This window comes from Hydractinia symbiolongicarpus, chromosome 5 (assembly GCF_029227915.1).
Source record: "Hydractinia symbiolongicarpus strain clone_291-10 chromosome 5, HSymV2.1, whole genome shotgun sequence".
NCBI classification, from domain to species: Eukaryota; Metazoa; Cnidaria; class Hydrozoa; order Anthoathecata; family Hydractiniidae; genus Hydractinia; species Hydractinia symbiolongicarpus.
Genome location: NC_079879.1, coordinates 7,585,877 through 7,600,389, shown reverse-complemented (window position 1 = coordinate 7,600,389; position 14,513 = coordinate 7,585,877). Strand labels below are relative to the sequence as shown.

The window sequence follows — 14,513 nt, the reverse complement described above, 5'->3', positions numbered from 1 at the left end:
ATGACAGACAGTCTGAATTTCGAAAAGTCTTTTTCAAATTAGAGACATCGATTTTATTCTTACTGAGCTCGATAAACAAAACTGTGCTCATTGACCTTTAAAAAAGCTTTTGACACTGTTGATCATAAAATTTTGTTAAAAAACTATGGTGTTTTGCCACCAGAAATGCTGCCTTGGTTCCAGTCCTACTTAACGGGCTAAATGCAGCTGACTCTTGTAAACAACACAAGATCAAATCTGCTTTATGAAGACACGTTGTTGGGTGCAGCAGGGATCTGTGTTGGCCCCCCTGCTTTTTCTTTTGTATATTGATGACTTAAAATATGTCATCAAATCAAACTACCACCACCCATATGCAGATGATACAATAATTATTTCATCCCATAAAAACTTGGATACCCTTGTCTCTGTTAAAAAGTTGAACAAAACTATCAACTATATGGGTATTCCTTTGCAGAGGAGCGAAAAAGTTAAATATCTTGGGGTAACATTTAATCAAAAATTGCAATGGGAAGAGCACATTAATGACATAAATAGAAAAATACATTGCATCCTGTTTAACACCTCACACAAAAACCTTTTAATTAATGCACTTTTCATGCCATATTTTAAGTACTGCTCCTCGGCATGGGTTTGTGCCACCCAGGGTAGATTTGGAAAACTAGAAAAACGAATAAAATGTGTCGTACCTTTCTTGGAAAAGAGAGGGAATATTCACTAAATAATTTACTCATCAAAAACGATGCCATATTAGTTTTCAAAGCCATGAATCACATTGCTCTTGATACACGCGTTCAAAATTCCTTTTGGCAAAAAAATGTCACAATCATCAAACAAGAGGAGCTTCAAAAAAACAGGTTCACACTTCTCTTGGTCAAGTCGGAATTTGCCAAAAAAGTTTCCTATTTAGAGCTAAAAGTGTGGAATAATCTTTCAGACCAAGTAACCTGTGATTGAAGTCTGCTTTCGCTTAAGACTTCCATCTCTAATGTATTTGGCAAATTTCAATGGTGATCACTTTTTAATTATTTTTTTTTCAATTTTCACAGATCATAAATATGTTACTGTGTTTGTGGAAACAATCCACTAGCTATAGGTTTTTGTGATTTTCTGGGCTAGCCACTTTAAATATTTATTATTATTATTTATCAAAGCTTTAAACAAAGAGAAAACGCAAGTGGTGGATTTTCACAAGATTGTATTTTGGGCAATTTTTGGACAATGTGTGAAAAAGATAGTTTCATTTAGTTAAATATAGCGAAAGTTTTTAAAATTCACTGAAGAGAAAACAAATGTTAGAAGGCATTGGTAGTGAAAAAGAAAGTTGTGTAAAGCTTTAGTAATTAGTTGTTTTAGACAAAGGTGAAAAAGACTGAATTAATATAGCTATCTAAATATAGATCAATTATCTGGATATTTTCCTATACTTTTTGCCATATTTGTTTTACTACACAAGTAACTCTTTTTTACCCCTTTTTAGAAAATTAATCTTTTTCTTGTTAGTCTTTCTAGTTAACTAAGCTTTCTCCGAGAGTATTAAAATTGAATTCAACACTGTATTTTTCCAATTTCTCGATGGCAACAAGAATCATGCTGTTTCTCCTGGTTGTTCTCTTTTTGTTAAACTACCGTGTCTATCCCTTCAAATGGTTTTTCTGTATGTCCGTCTACAATGGCTTTCTGTTGTTTGTTAGGCATGATCTTAAGAAAAACTTTCCCTGGTTAACTAAACTTTCTTCGATTCAAGGATAATAAAATTGAGTACTCCTTTGATATTCGTCAGGTCAGAAACTCCACACGAGTAGCACCACGAATGACCACAGGTGATCACGAATGACTGCGAATGAATGCGAGTAACTACTACTGATTACGAGTGACTACAAAAATGGAAAAGCGTGTCCAGAGGCAGATATGTTGTCTTACATAACACAGGGACACTTGTAGTCACTCGTGGACACTCGTAGTCACTCATAGTTACTTGTAGTCACTTGTGGTCATTCGTGGTCACTCGTGTGGAGTTTTAGACCTGATCCTTTTGATCTCATGGTTGTAAGAAAAACCACGCTGGTCTCCTGAATAAAAAAACTCTGCTCTTACCATTTCATTTTTATGGAGCAAAGTCGTTGATGAATTATAATGAAAATTAAAGAGTTTTGTGCATATTGAAGTAGTAGACCGCATGGGTATAGATGCATACTCCAAATACACCAATTTCTCTCTGTCCCACGTGTTGAAAATGTCTCTATTTTTGGAACTTGCTTGCTCCTAAGTTTTATGTTTCTAACATAATAGACATTGCAAATCGACCTAATTTGCCCTGTGAAAATTTGGTTCCATTGCATTTGCATGTAAATTATTTACAAAGATTTTTTAAACCTTGTTAGTTTGGCTTAATGCGCCATTTTCTTGCATTTTGGCTAGTCGAAAGCTATTCTTGTTCTTGAATTTTAGTCCATTTCGTCATTCGTGAAATTAAGTCATCTTATCTTATCTTATAAATTCATTTTTTAAAACCTTCTTTTTAGCAAACTTTGGATATTGGAAAAAAAATATAGCGGAAATATATTCCATAGGAGACTTATGAGGAGAGAAACGACTGATAATTTTTTTCTTAAGGTAATGAACATGATCATCACACTTATTACAAGCTCGTGAGCTTGTATTAAAACGCAAATGTGTCCTACAAGAATGGAAATTTTTGCCTCTCTGAGCACCGACACGGGAGTAGTCGTGTGTTCGAATCTCATCTTGGTAACTATTTTTACTTTTTTTTTCTTTTTACTATCTCGCCCGCGAGGACGTGTTCAGCTTTTTATACACTTTTTTGGCGAGGTTGTTTGCGTATATCATACGTCTTGTTTTCTTTATAATATCATTTTCAGGCCCTAGAAAACACCCAAAGGTTTTGTGGACAAAGGTACAAAGGTGAAAGATTCTTTCGTGTAACTGCTCACGCAGTTTGTTATTTATTTGGATATCGTGAGTTTACAAATAAGAAATCTAAGATGTAGTGAGAAAGACGTGCGAATTGTATTTCCGTGAAGGTGAACCTGAATAATAATAGTTACAATAACATAAATGACAAAGACGTTATACGTTGAAATTATAAATTATATAATTATGTGAAATTAAATCTAAAAGACATTGGTATAAAAAACAGACAGAGAGCCCCGGGTCGAGGTTGTTGGTTATCATATAACGTCTTTTCAATTAAATGTATAGTAGTACCTTAATAAAAACACATTATTTTTTTCTTTCCTTCAAGTAGCATATAACTTAAATTTTGGGAAAATCCGTTGTTAACAAGCAGGGACAAGTTTGTTGGGAAAAAGATCCACCAGTGATGATAATGCTACTACTGTGTTATCGCTGGATATCTGCAAACCTTTCAGGGGAATCGTGATTTTGCACACAAAAGGGTAGCTATGGCTGCGCGCTGCTAACACGCTCAAATAGGCTGGATTTTTATTCTTCTTTTTTCATTGAAGATAAAAGTAGTAAAGTTTATTTTAAATTTCACAGTATTAAAAAATTGAATAGGAAATCTCTCTATCGAAAATTCGTGTGTTAAGAATTGGTTTATTCAACGAATGCCATCAATTTTATTTTCAGTTTTAAATCATGTCCTTACCTTGTTATGTGTGTTTTCTTGTTTTATGGGCACTTTAAATATACAAGAACTTATCTTATATACACAAAAAGACACCACTATAATGTCTGAAAGGTAAAAACTGGACTGCTTTATTTTTTATCCCCTAGCTATATATAGCTAGCTACATATTAGGCATTAATTTTTTTCAAATAGGCATAACATTAGACACACTCGCCTGATTGATTTTTTTTGCATATGCATATCTAACTAGAAGCCAAGTTGGGAGGTCGTTCAGAAATGCAGCATACTGCAGCAGGCAGTCTCCCCTTTGATTTGTGTCTAGCTAGAGCCTAATTTGTGATATATAAATTTTAATTTCTGTTGGAAAGAAAGAAATTGGCAAAAAATCGTAATAATTGTTCATGATGAACTTTCCTGATCAATTTGGTTTCGATTGATGAAATATTTATAAACTGCCGTAATACACATTTTCGAAATTACATGTTTTTTAAAGTTGATGTTTTGACTTTAAGATCATATTCAGCATCATTGAATTGGCGTGTGTATAAATTTTAACTGAATCTGACATGTGAAAATGCTGTTGTCAAACGTGATTAGAAAATAGTGATTCATTTTCCAAAAGTTAGAAACAACAACTACTGTTGAGGGCATTTTATTCGATGGGAATTACACTTGGGCAGAAGAAAAAGTTCATTCATTGAAACTATACAAAAAAGAAGTGACGTAATTGTGTACAAGGATATTTAAATATGCCGATAGTGCTACTACTCAAAATCGTAACCTTTAAAATAACTTGTGTAAGGAGTTTAGAAGATATGTTAACAGCCAGTCAGAAAATAAAAAAGAGGATTACTTTTGGGCTAGTTGTATGCCAGAATAATAATAAATATGATGCAGCAATTTTACTATACCATCTTTACAAACATATTCAAGGTGTACCACCTTTAAAAACATATTCAACGTGTAGCATTTGATATGATTGCAACAATACTCTGAATGCTAAAAGGCTCAGGACAAATTTCGCAAGAACAATTTCTTTCACAGAATGAATATCTTACCTAGATATTAGGAAATTTGTTTTTATTTTAGTCCCAGATAGCCCCTAATTATCTACATGGTAAAAAATTACTGTTTTAAGTTATTGGCTCTAAGTGCATATACAAATTGTAATAACTTCATTAACTCTAAATTAAGATATTGATGTTAAATTAATGTTATTTGCATTTATTATCATTTAGGAAATTATTTTTGGTGACTTTTGATTTGACTGCTTAGTACATTCTGAAACAGCTATTGGAAAGTTTTATCTTATACTATTAGCCTAAAGAACAACTATTTTATTTGTAATAAATATTTTTTTTTAGGGCACATAAATCTATGACAATGAATAATTACACATTAAATGATATGGTTACACTGTCCTGGGAAATGTTGAAGAAGGAATGGCAAAAAAATGGCCCTACATCATCTTTTCTTGTGGAGTTTTCAAATGATGTTAAAAATAGAAGTCAATTGCAAAGTCACAGTGTTTATTTTATTGCTGGTGCAGCTCTTTTGTTCACAATTCATAGATACATATATACAGCAACTGTACTAAAGGTGATATGTTTATCTATACCATGTATGCATTTAAAAAATGTATAGCTGTAGAAAAGTAATACATAAAATTTTGAAATGTTCTGGTGTAGTAAAAGTTTTAGTTTTTATGTTTATTCAAGGAGTCTTTTATTGGAGAGGGGTGTTTTTAAATGGAATTGTTCCATGTATAAGAAACTATATATTGTAGCACTAACAAAGGTTTTTTGCCTATGTTATGTATAACTTAAAAAAGTTAAAATTTTTACCTTGTTTTTCGTGTGCTAAGACGTTCTTGTCAATAGCTATAAGCAGACCAGGAAGAAAGCTGCATGCAACCATTTTGAACACACAAAATACGGCTATTATTATAAGGAAGCGTGTTTATAACACAGACCTTTATTCAAGCTTTTATGATATTTTGTGCATAACCAGAATTTGTTGACCAGTTATTAACTTTGTTGTTATGAGCACATTTTGTTTATTTTTACCATATCTGCCAATTTTGCCTTACCATGTTATTATTTGAATCAACATTGCTCTTCCACGTGTTACTTACTTACTTTGAATACTTTTAAGTAGATTTTGTGAGATTTTCACGCATCCAACTCGACGAGTCCAATGCTCATCATGTCAATGATGCTGTTCGTGTTGGCCTTTCGAAACTGAACATAATTTGGTATCAGTGGCCCATCAGGAACAGTAGCAAGAAAGCAATCCAACTTCGACTTGAAACAGTCTATGCTGCAATCAGATAGGTTGCGTATTGCTTTTGGTAAACCATTAAACAATCGTACTCCTTGAACAGCCAAGCTAGCACAACAAATCTTATAAAATGGCCCTTTCTTCACTACAGGAACAACACATTTTTGACCCAAACAATCATTCGTGTACCATGTGATGCCTCCTTTCCCAGTTTCCTGGCCAAAGTTTGGTAGTATTTTTTCAATCACTATATGGCATACCGTTCTCTTCTTCTCTCCAGAGAATACAGATTCAATCTTTTTAGTACGTCCCAGTAGGAAAAACCTTGAGTTCCAAGGATTTTTCTAGTAAAGGTTCTTTGCACCATTTCTATGTCTTGTATTTCTCCTTTCATTAGTGGAGACCATAACTGGGAACAATAGTCAAGGTGGGGAATAAATAATGATTTCCAAAGAGTCACCATCACGTTCCACTAGATTTTTAAAAAAATATGCCCTTGCAAAGCTTGTGAAGTGTCAACTACTCAAACTACCTAAAAGTTACAATTTACACAAGAGAAAGCCACAAAGGATAAATTTTAACACACAAGGTTGTATCAATCTTTTTGTCAAATATTTTCCTTTTTATTGTCATTTGTGGTATGAAAGATGAGATCAGTATTTCTTTCCAGTATATATGTTTCTTCCAAGATTAAAAATCTTTGGACTATACAAGTAATTCATATGTAATAATGAAAACGCTGTATATTCAGTCTGTGGTATAAAAAAGCAAGATGTAAACAGTGTCTAACATCTTCGCTTTTATTTTTAGCCTCTTGGTAGATACTTCAATTTCACAACGAAAGACCAAACGAAACTCCTTGAAAGTGGTTCAAAGATATTATATTATTCAGCGTTCTTTATGTTTGAATACTACCTTGTGAATTTTAAATATCCTGACTATATCAACAATCCAGTAACACAATGGCAAGGTTTGTTTTTTTCGTTTAGAAATATGTTTAGTTTTTAACATTTAAATATAGCCCCAGTATTCCAATGAAATATCTTATTCATACTAATTTTTGTGCATACATTAATCTATTCAATATAATTTTATTGCATATTAATTTTCATACATTAACAATAGAAATGTATTTCACACGTATTAATTTTTCACTGAAATTTAAATTCTCTTAAAAGCTTGGCTATATGAAGGGTTGGACTGTAACTTTTAGCTTGGAATCGAGGCACTTAACGAACAGAAGTATTTACAAAATTATTTCTATCTTTTGCTAAGGAACTTAGGTATAAGAATCTTTTTAGTATCGACCTTTTTAATTGAGTTTAGCATAATTAGGAAATTCGGGAAAGGTCTATTGTTCATACATATCTCTTTAAGTAGAAAGATGTGCACACAATTTCTGTTTATATCATTCCAGGAAATCAACACAGGAATCAGAAAATTACGGCAAATTTTGAAAATTCTTATTAATTAAATGCCACTTATTAATAAAGTGTAACATACATATTCATAACGTTAAAAATGTTACTAGTTAATCTAAAACCTGCAATTAAAGTTTTAAATGTTTTTCTAGAAATCACAATACATAGCTTACACTCCTACTTTGTTCTTCTGTTTGATTGCATCCTAAAAATATTTAGGATCATGCAGATTGATATGGTTCACCTACTGTAATTAAAACAGGTTGGAGGGCAGCTGATGCTGTAAACATTTTGAGGAAACAACTGATTGTCAATGAACCCATTCCATGTTCATTAAGTTTTTTTAAATTTGCTGATTCGCTTTATTTTAACACATAATGTAAGTCAGTTGTGTTAAAGTTGTTATAGGTGTCAATTTAATTTCATTTGTGTTATTTTTGTGTCTTGTTAATTTTTCTGGTAGTTATATCATACAAAAACAAACTTTTTAAAAAAATGCATGAAAATTAGTATGAACAAGGTATATTTTTTACAAATATATCCTTAATAAAGTCTAAATGATTGTCAATTTGACTTTTGCAATAATTAAAGTTGAACAAGCCTCCCCTAAATATTAAAAGATAAAAGAATGATTGGATAAATTGTCAATTAACCACACCTTGCTTCCATACCAATGTTAAAGGCATCTTAAGAGCTGTCAGGTTTCTGTGTCATTGCATAGAGAAAAAAAAATTAAATTTAGGATGGTACCAAGAAATGAATATTCCAGACGATATCTTCTACTTATATATGCTCGAAGCTGGGTTTTATTTCCATTCAATTTATGCCACTCTTTTTATGGATGTATGGAGAAAGGATTCAATCGCAATGCTTCTTCATCACATACTGGCTAACATGTTGATTATTTTTTCATATATGGTTAGGTAAGTCTAAAGTAGCTGTTAGATTATCTTGTCTTATGTATCTGCACACTCATTACACTGGATTCATAGGTTGAGCTGAAACAACTATATAAAGATTTCTGTTTTTCATGCTAATCTGTAATAAAGGAATAAATATGTTTAGCATAATATGCAAGAAAGAAAAATCAAAAAAATTAGGTAAAAAATTGCACATATTTTATCCACTAATTTCACAGTTCTTGAATTCACTCAGGATGAAGAAGTTATTTCTCATTCCTGCTTAATTAAATAAGCAATTGTTGTTCACCCTTTGTTTCTTTCATTATCTTTGAGATCCAGCAATGCTAAAGTCGTGTCAGCATTAACGATTCACTTAGTGATGAATTTAATGTAAATGTTGGTGTTCATCAGGGTTCTATACTTAGTCCTTTGTTGTTTGTTCTAGTCTTAGAATCGCTGTGGATGGAGTTCAGAACAGGTTGTCCAAGCAAAACCTATCCTGCAAGTAACACTTCTTCCAACACAACAGGTTCCAACAGGTTGTCCATGGGAGTTATTGTATGCAGATGATTTGGTTCTCATAGCAGAGCCGATGGAAGAATTAGTTGAAAAGTTTGAGAAGTGGAAGAAAGGACTAGAAGAGAAAGGGCTAAGGGTGAACACAGCAAAGTCTAAAGTCTTGATTATTAGCATTGCAGCCAAGTGTGACCTTGTAGTTGGAAAGTGGCCTTGTGGAGTTTGCAGGTAAAGGGTTGGTAGTAACTCAATTTTTTGTCAGACTTGCAAGCATGGGGTACATAAGAAGTGCAGTAGTATTGGTGGAAGGTTAAGAGCTGACATTCAGTTTGTATGTAAGCGTTGCAAGGGTGAGATTATAGAGAATGAAATATTTCCAGCTTCAATGATGTACAACAGTGGCTCTTTAGAGGTAGTTAAGAACTTCTGTTACTTAGGCGATATGTTGGGCAGTGAAGGGGGTGTTGGAAGAAGTGTTACTTGCAGGATAGGTTTTGCTTGGAAAAAGTTCAGAGAGTTACTTCCTTTGTTGACTAGCAGAGTCTTGTCAATTGAGTTAAAAGATAGGTTGTATGAGGCCTGTGTAAGAAGTGTTATGTTGTACGGTAGTGAGACATGGGCAGTGAAGCAGGAAGATCTTGACCGTTTAGAAAGGAATGATATGAGAATTGTTAGGTGGATGTGTAACGCCAGTCTGAGAGACAGAAAGAGTTCAGATGAGCTAAGAAGCAGGCTAAGTATCCGTAGAATTAAAGATGTTATCCAGATAAGAAGATTGAATTGGCTGGGGCACTTGGAAAGAATGAAGGGGGATAATAGGGTAAGAAAGTGTAGAGACTTAATAGTTCCTGGGGCAAAGTCCAAAGGCAGGCCAAGAAAGACTTGGCAGGAGGTTATAAGGACAGCCTTGATACAGAGGAAGTTGAGTTTAGATCTAACACAGTCTAGATCAGATTGGAAGAGGGTTATTAATATACTCCGTTCAACCCATGCTAGCATGAAAAACGGACGATGATGATGATGATCCAAAATTTTTTTAGAAGAGAAGTATAAAAGTATTACATTTTTTTTTAATGTTTTGGCATACAAATTATTGGAAATGAGTTCTACAAACATGGTCCAAATACTTTGTGTCTAGAAAGACTAGTGCTTACATTATTTGTCAATGCAGGCGTGAAAAAATTAATTAGATTAGATTAATGATTAAGTAATGCTTTTAGGTAAATTTGAAAAAATTGGAGAAGGATTGTCGGGCTGTGTGTAATATTATTTCTCAATATTTCCTACTAAAAGTAATTTGAAAACCTGCAACTTTCTGTGATTTTAATGCCACAGTTTTTGCGTCTTTATTCGTTTATTCATTTATTTTTATTCTGCATGTTGTTTTAGGTATCACAGAATCGGCTTAGTTGTTTTATATCTCCACGATAATGCTGATGTTCTTCTGGAGATTACAAAAATAGTGTCTTTCTTTAAAAATAAAAAATCAACAACGTTTTTGGAAGTTTCAACTGCTGTGGGATTTCTTTCATTTTCTTTTTCATGGTAAGTGTTTTTAAGTAAAATACATATGTCTGTTAAATTCTTTTAACTGACTATTTTGTAATTGAACGAACAACAAAACATTTGCTGTTTTTAACCAGATTCGACTTTCTCATTGTGTAACATGCATCTTCTGTCAAAAACGTTTTCATTATACTCCGCTTCCAACACCAGACGAGAAGCTTTTACGATTAAAAAAAAAGTTTGGCCTAAAAGTTAACCCTATTCAGGTTGGGGTCTGAGTGACCTGACCTGGTTTTTAATACATTTCCACCCATTATTTTATTGAGGCGCTAAAATGACTGTATTTATTATTATCTTATTATCTTATGTTGACTATAGAAATTTCAAACAGTTTCTATATAATACTTAGCAGATTTGTGTTTTAATGTTATTTATAGGCCAATTTATAGGCTATGTAATAGGGTGCCTTTTGTGCTAAAAATGTTAATGAAGCCAAAAATGGGGTGCCAAAGCGATAAAAAGTGATTTCCGGTAAATTACGCCCAAATGGCGCAAAACGATATGTGAGGGCGTAATAAAAGCGTAAGCACCACACAATAAAAAATAAATCTAATATATTGATCACATATCAAAAAATGCGCTTAATATTCCAAAAAAATATTTCATGCTTAATTTTTGCATAAGAAACCTTAGAAATATGGGAGTAGCTGGCCACCTGCTAAGACCGCAATTTTAATTTTTTCTTGCTAAATCAACTTCATATAGATAGAAACTCAGCTACTAAAAATTTCAAGTAAAATAAGCCAGGCAAACAAAAGTTACAAGTAAAAAAACGAAGGGTGGAGCATTTTTGAAGAAAAACAAGGACCACGTTGAATGAGTCTATGTGTTGTTTGTAGAAAGCTTCGCTTACTTAGAGATGCGTTTAAAATATGGTTAAACAGCTAGTTAATTTTACATTTTAGGTTTTGGTGTAGATTGTATGTGTATCCGCAAGTTATATTATTCTCTGCTGCATATCTGTCTCGCAAGACGCTATCACATGCACAGTTTTATTTCTTGTTTAATGGGATGCTATGGCTGTTGTTCGCCTTGAATGTGTACTGGTTCCACTTCATCGTAGCATTGATAGGACGAATAGCAACAGGTAAATCAGAGGAAATAACAGACACCAGGGAGTATGACAGCTGTACGATGGAGACACATTCCAATGGCGGTTTAAAGAAGGAAGTGTCAAATGGAAAAACAAGTAATGGAAGTACCAAAAAAGGAAATGGAACTGTCAAAGAGAATGGTTCTAGTAAGCAGGGAGATTTTGTGTTACTGCACCACAAAACTGAAACAGGTGGGTGAGTTATTACGGGCTGAAAGACTTTGCTTTGCTTCCAACTGAAACAAGATTTAGCTTAGTATAAGCATTTTAGCGGTTTCTTCCAACGTTTTTTATACACCGCAATTTTGTTTAACAATTAATAATGGTGTTAATTATGATGCCAACAGTTAGGCATGATGGATATAGCGTTTAATATATTAAGAAACATATTTACCAGTACTTTTCTTGAATTTAATGTACGGTTTTGGAATTGTATTGAATAGGACAGGTGGGGTTGTTCTGCTATTATTGTTGCAGATGTCACAACGAGAATGTTTTCATCCTCAGTTGCAATAAAGTTGAAGAAAATCGGCTAGTGAAAAGTAAATTCAGGCGATCCTGTTAAAATGTAATTTCATGTGAATATTTTTCATTTAGGTGACGAGCATGATACAACTCGATTAAGACTGAGAAACTCATAGATATCATTGGTTCAATAGTCAGTTTAATATCGTGGTTTCGTGGAACCTGAGATCGAATTTTTACCTCACATGCACTGCAGGTTCTTCTTGTAAAAATTATCACCTTTGTACATAATTAGTAATTTAAAACGAGGCTCTAATATCGCTTAATGATATTAATAAACTTGGTGACAATTTATCTTATTTTATATAGGCACTTTCGGATGCGCCATTTCAGCCAATAGTTTGATCAATCTTCTCTCCTTTCATAGTCCACAACGTGGGGATTAGTGAACACGATATCTCTAATATCTAATAAGTTCTCTTTGAGTTTTGACAGCGGGAATTCCACAAATTTTGCAATGTTGATTTGAACAGTGAGCTCGCATTTTTTGCGATATTTGATTTTACGATGTAAATTTCAATGTTTGACATTTGTGTCACACTTTTATGATTACTCTTGACATGTTTGTGGCTCTTATGTTATAATAGGTCGTTCTTTCTGTAGCAGTTAAAATACACTGCAAGAGACAAAATCAGCTTTGTCATCGAGAAATTCAACAACCAGTCAGCCTTCAGACGTTAGAGATTTTCGTTTGCCTTTTAAATTTTTTTTTAATCCTAACTGTGGACGTGAACAACATGGCTTATTTACTAATACGGTGTTAAAAGTTTGAATTTTTCGTCCCGTTGATTTGTTCTAGAAACTAGACCTTATCTGTATGATACCTGAAGGTATAATTTTTACGATTTTTATTTATAACCAGTTTGTTTATTTGATTTGTGAACGATTTTGGAAAGTTTTTTATTTGTGTTATTGACAAAACATAATTTATATATTTCAGTAAATGCACCAAATTGGCCACTGCACTATATTTATTCTTCTATAGACAACTGCACTATATTAAAAGCTTTCACTGACCTTGCAGCGTCAATACCAGGTGATTGCAGACCTAAAAAATCTTTTTTTTTAGATTAGATATATATAAAAATTAGTCTCGGGGGCTGATCGGGGATTAAATTTTTAGCAAAGAGTTAAATATTCTTAAATATTGCTAAAACGCGCCGTTTTATTTTGTTATCAGTTTTTGCCACTTTGCGTCAGTTGACATTTAAACACTGTGCTAGAATTTTTTTTAAACTCTGGTTAGGATATAGGTAGCCGAAATTTTTATTTTTGAACTATTTCTTACATGTATGTATTTTTATAGGTGACGTTATGTATTTCTGGTCCGTATAATAAACGGAATTTATATATTCGAAATCCTAATTTAAGGTTATTTCTGTTTTTTTATTATTTTAAAACTTTGGGGCTTGTCACTTAAGTTAACGCTTAGGGTAGGGCGTTCAAAGTTAATAAAGCCAACAGATATTTATCTGAAAAATGTAAAAAAAACTACTTTTACTGATTATCGTTTAAAATGATTGTATTTCCATACTATATCTGATAAAGTTATCCCCAGTTCTTTTTATATTTATATTGGGCAGTTCCAATAGAAAAACCTAAAAAGCTCTGGAAAGGAAGTTACCTCAGCAGCCTTTAGTTATCTTCAGCCAATATGCTGTTTGACTGATACGTAAGTTTAACGGAAATACCTTATGTCGCTAAATAATTAGCTTTATTACGATTTAAGAAAATTAACGATTGAACGTTTAATCGCAAAATGAAAATTACGTAAAAATTTACTATCGCTAATTGTTTTACAGCCCTTTCTCTTGACCTTCAGAAAACATGTTTTGTGCTGTTTGAGCAAAACCTCTTACCATTTGTTAAAATGAAACATCTGCTTATCGACAATTCGTCCAATCATTGAACAACTATTATACAACATGTTTACATATTTAGTTTATCGTCTTTCATCCTTATTTGGATTGAACCCATAATCTTTTTCATAGCTACTCCCATCACTTCCGATATCGTTTCTCAATTTTGGCAAGGTAAGCTTCTGCATTGTCAAACTAGTTATGGCAGTCGGACGTAAGGTATTACGTACACTTATATCTCTGTTGTCACCTGTGAGTGAATCGATTTCTTTAAAAGGCAACTTATGTACACCAAGGTCTACAGCATCTGTAATCTCGGAAACTCTCCAGCCACTTGATAATAGTAACGCCTTAGCTGGAAGTCATTTCATTGTAAAACTCATTCTCTACCAGCATGAAGAGGTTTTAAAGGTTTTCTTGATATCTTTTGACTACAGCTTCGGCCATTTGGTCTGTTCTAGTTAGATGGTAAATTCAAATTTGATCTTTCATTAGTCACATAAGGAATTATTACTTCGTCAAAGTACTTCGGGGATTCCTCAGCGTTTGAATAATACTTAGGATTGACACTCAGCGAAAATTCTTTAGGAAAGAAAATTCGTGGAAGAGTCTGTCTTGTTTTTTCTCCATATATCAATCGAGTAGGTAAGAACTTTTCGCAAAGTTTGATGGCAAATGTTCCCATTATCCGTTTATCATTACTTCCCTTAAAGTAATTGACGTATTTCCACGTTTTGC

At 33.1% G+C, this 14,513-nt stretch overlaps 1 protein-coding gene across 1 annotated transcript; it reads left to right on the top strand.

Annotated features, from left to right (window-relative positions):
• Positions 1 to 3,284: 3,284 nt before the first annotated feature.
• Positions 3,285 to 13,281, top strand: LOC130644509 (ceramide synthase 1-like). Its single transcript, XM_057450146.1, has 7 exons — positions 3,285 to 3,724; positions 4,978 to 5,212; positions 6,704 to 6,863; positions 8,057 to 8,237; positions 10,122 to 10,277; positions 11,204 to 11,583; positions 11,989 to 13,281. Exons 1-7 carry the CDS (start codon positions 3,591 to 3,593, stop codon positions 12,030 to 12,032), a joined length of 1,290 nt encoding a protein of 429 aa, XP_057306129.1. The 5' UTR covers positions 3,285 to 3,590; the 3' UTR covers positions 12,033 to 13,281.
• Positions 13,282 to 14,513: the final 1,232 nt, after the last annotated feature.